Genomic DNA, 4,141 nt, shown 5'->3' on the forward strand with positions numbered 1-4,141 from the left:
CTTCCTATATTGTTGAGAGCATTTGATTTCTTGGCTCAATATAGTTTTACTTAAATCGCATCTTGTGATTGTGCTACAGAGTTTGGGCAATTATGCAAACCACTCTTCAAAAAGGCAGCATGGTTGAGGCCAAAAGCAATTAGGTCGTGTTCAAAGGAGATATATCTGAGATTGCTGTGAATTGAGAAAATTTTGTATCAATATCAAGCTCCCAATATGCTGGATCATGAACTATGATTCAGCAGATATGCTGTCCACCTAAATTGGTGATGCGGCACGCTGTACGAGACTGGTGTTTTAGCAGAAGTCAAAAATATATTTTGGGTTTGTTTGATTCGGGTACAAGTTATGTTTACATTCTAAAATGTGGATAGATGACGTGTATAAACTTAAAAATGTACTTGGCTGAATATTGGATAGATATTTGTTTCAATGATCTATATTTAGCAGATAGTTAAAGTTGTTTAAAATTGTAATTGCCAGTAATATTTCGCGTACTTAACAAGTTTTTAAATGAATAGTTAAAGTTGTTTAAAATTGTAATTGACAGTAATATTTCGCGTACTTAACAAGTTTTTAAATGATCAATTGGAATGATGTATAAAAAAAATTGGGTCTTTAAAATTGGATAGATACAAAAAAAAACATATTTCATGTATCCTTCAAACATTATTATTTTGTCATCATTTCATAAATGATATTGAATTTAAATATTTGGGTCTTTCAAAGAAGGCAACTATTTCAGTAATTTATGATGACAAGTAATAATGTGTCATTTGCTTGAATGGTTTCACGTTGAGTTCGATATAAAATAATAGCAATATTGCATAGGTTACGAAGAATAATGAGTTTAAAATCGACGCTAATAAAAGCGACATCGGAAGAAAGAAACTTATAGAGCAGCTGGGTGGCTCCCAGTAGAGATATAACACCAAATTAGATAGAGGTACAGTTGTATATTTCTTTGTTCATCCAAGAGACAAAAGGATAAAGTTTTATAATTTCTGGGAGATTTTTACAGGCAAATTTTACAAAGTATGTGAATTGAGAAAGTAAAGAAAAACAGCGCAATTTTCTTGGAGATTGTTTACAGGCATATTTGCAAAGAATAGTATGGTCTGTGTTTGTGTGTGTATGTATATTCGCCCTTCAATCTGCACAGCTGTACTAGAGATGTAATACGTTTCAATTAACTCCATCACCTTATGTGCGTCCTGCCTAAAGACCAAAGTTCACCGTATGTGCGTCCTGCCTAAAGACCAAAGTTCACCGTATGTGCGTCCTGCCTAAAGACCAAAGTCCTGTGTCCTTGACTGCTGCCTGAGAACAAAGAACAAGAGGTGCGTATGTACTAACTAAATCAACACTCTCAGTTCAAAGGTTAAATAATATTCACAAGTCACTCGAGGATATTCTGACTTACAGGAGTTTTTACTGAGGGAAATACATTCCAAAAGCGCAATGTCTCATCTCCTGCTCCAGTTACTATTGTCTGCGAGAGCACATTATATAAGTATATCCTTTCTCTGATAATGAATGTAGAACACAGATGAAATATAGTCTTGCAATACCTGGCCATCAGGTGACATGGCAAGATACAGGACGCGCAGGCTATGGCCAGTTAGTGTGGCTACCTGTCACCTTGGCGATTTAATCAAAATATCCAAAATTACAACCTAAGACAATGAATATATACATATATAAATTTACCTTTGACATTGATGGATACTTCCACACCATGATTTGGTTTTGGGAATAGCCATGTGTGCTAACTATCTCATTCACATTTCTACTCCAGGCTAGATTGCATACCTGCAGGTGCAACATGCTATATGGTTAACTTTTTGTTGTCAAAGAGATTTTTTATACAGAATAAATGTTATACAGACCTGGCTTCCTGTGTCCATATGGTTCAACTGATTGCCATTTGTTGTGTTCCAAAAGCGAATGCAGCGATCGGCAGTTCCTCCTCCTGATGCCAGAAGGCCACATTGGTGAGGAGACCAGGCAATGGCCTTGACAGCTGCATTGTGCTCTGTTAGCTTCAAAACTGGTTGCTGGGACCGCAGATTCCACACTAAGAGCTGATCATAATTCACAAGTAACATCAGCAACAACATAACATACTTGACATAGATGTGTGATAGTTAGTTATGTTATATACCTGATTATCATTGCCCCCTGACGCGAGCTCTCTATCATCATGAGACCATTTTAGTCCACATACCTGATAGTTATATTCATATTTAGGTCAGAATATTTATTATCGATAATAATCTCTCAAGTTGTGGAAATTTACCTCAGACTTGTGACCGACAAACTTGCTCACAAAGTCACTAGGAACGCGAATGTCATGCTGAAGGATGTTTCTGTCTCTGCTACCAGAAGATAAGATGCGCGAACTCCATGCAAGAACTCCTGTTCTTGTCTGATGTCCACCCAAGGTTCTAACCTTCTTGCATTGTGTAGCATCCCAAACCTGAAAGAAAGAAAGAAAGAAAGAATTCATACAGGTTCTCTCTCTATACAGGACTGATATCTATAAGACAATATAATCTCTACCTGAACTTGGCCAAGACTTGTACCAATAGATATATAAGACCCCTCCCTGGTCCATTGGACTGAGCAGACACTATCAGTGGGTCCTAAGTCGCACAGCTTTGTCACCTTGACAACAAATATTCATATTCTGAAAGTTTCAGATAGTTGTTAATTACTATGATATAAGTAGAAAAGGTATTTCCCAAGCTAGATACTCACTCTACTATTTGAAGCTGTCCATAAATAAACACATGTTCCTAACCCAACAGCAAGAACATTCTGAGAGGACCAATCAACTAGGTTCAAGTAGAAGTCATCTTGAAGTGCTGGTGCATCCAGAACCTGCCATTGTAGCCATGAAAATCAGATAAACTCTTTTAACCAACATTGAGTTGAGTCCACCTTACAATCCAAGCAACATAAATGTTTTCAACGATAGGGCAAAAGATAAGGTAATCCCTTGACCAAATTCTCAAGCTAGTCTGGTTGATTATTTCTAGTCATCAGTGAATTAAAAAAAGAAAAACAGAGCATATGTATATATATACCTTGTGGGGTGTCTTGGGCACTTTCCTAGGGGGTTTAGGAGGGGCAGAAACCTCGTTAGAGAGGGAAGTATCTTGCCCCAAAACGGAAGGCGAGTAAGGAGAATTAGGCCCTGAATTTTCAGTCTTGAACCTCAGCATATTCTTGCTGGGACTCATTGGGGAACCACCTGCAGGAGAAGAAAAACAACCATAATCAGGCCCAAAAAGCTCAGATTTCAACAATCTGGAGTAGGCATCGTTGTTGGTTCCTCCTGATCCCTCCTTGACAGGAGACGCCTTCTCTACCAGCCCAAAAGTATGTAGCCTCGACGAAGATCTACAGGGGATGAACCTATCACTGCAAGTAGCAGATTTGGATGATGGAGATGATGACAGGTTTGATATAGTCCGAGGTGACCTGTTGGACATTGGGGATCCCAAGTTGCTAGTTCTAGATCGAAGCTTTGAGCTGGGAGGAGAAGAAAAGGCGTCAAGCCGAAGAGTCGTTTCCGACATTGTTGGTGGAAGGTTAATTCCACTCTTTCTTCTCGACTCCATGATTGTTGTTGTTCTTTTTCTGGCCTTTTCAAAAATTCGATGAACAGTAGAGAATAAACCTAAAACCTCTCCGTTGACAAACAGAGGAGTTTTGTGGTAGAAGAATGGGGGAGTGAAGGGAGCTGCTAGCTAGGTAACGGGTAGTTTTGTGATCTTAGGGAAAGAGGATTTTGATGAAATATTAGGAGGAGCGCTCTAACGGTCACTTGTGTTGCCCAAGCTTTTATTATTTTATATTTTATTATTTTATATGTCTCTGTTGCTCTTAATAACTCTACTAGCCGTTGCTTAGATTTCACTTGAAATTAGTTTTAGCTTTAATATTGTATATTATTTGCGTTTGTTCGAGTTCCTGCAAATATAGTTTTTACAAACTCAGTTTTCTAGTATTCAAAATAATGTTTGTTTTTCACCTATTTTATTTCGGAAAATATATTTGGCCAAACTAAGAATGGTCCAAATGTCCAGAATGGGGGTATATTGATAACTTCGCACGGCTTTTGAGGGCATAATGG

The 4,141-nt window shown here is 38.0% G+C and overlaps 1 protein-coding gene across 1 annotated transcript; it reads right to left on the bottom strand.

Annotated features, from left to right (window-relative positions):
• Positions 960 to 3,805, bottom strand: LOC109225608 (protein FIZZY-RELATED 3). The gene is made up of 10 exons (XM_019390336.1): positions 3,090 to 3,805; positions 2,761 to 2,883; positions 2,563 to 2,667; positions 2,300 to 2,479; positions 2,165 to 2,227; positions 1,890 to 2,084; positions 1,711 to 1,812; positions 1,572 to 1,634; positions 1,424 to 1,492; positions 960 to 1,320 (listed from the first exon to the last, which is right to left on the bottom strand). Exons 1-10 carry the CDS (start codon positions 3,624 to 3,626, stop codon positions 1,267 to 1,269), a joined length of 1,491 nt encoding a protein of 496 aa, XP_019245881.1. The 5' UTR covers positions 3,627 to 3,805; the 3' UTR covers positions 960 to 1,266.

Source organism: Nicotiana attenuata, chromosome 5 (assembly GCF_001879085.1).
Source record: "Nicotiana attenuata strain UT chromosome 5, NIATTr2, whole genome shotgun sequence".
Taxonomy (NCBI): Eukaryota; Viridiplantae; Streptophyta; class Magnoliopsida; order Solanales; family Solanaceae; genus Nicotiana; species Nicotiana attenuata.

Coding starts and splice junctions, on each gene's coding strand:
- LOC109225608 (XM_019390336.1), bottom strand. CDS start 3,626: ATGGAGTCGAGAAGAAAGAGTGGAATTAACCTTCCACCAACAATGTCG. Junction 2,884..3,089: donor TGCCCAAGACACCCCACAAG/GTATATATATAC, acceptor CTACAATGGCAG/GTTCTGGATGCACCAGCACT. Junction 2,668..2,760: donor GGACAGCTTCAAATAGTAGA/GTGAGTATCTAG, acceptor TTTGTTGTCAAG/GTGACAAAGCTGTGCGACTT.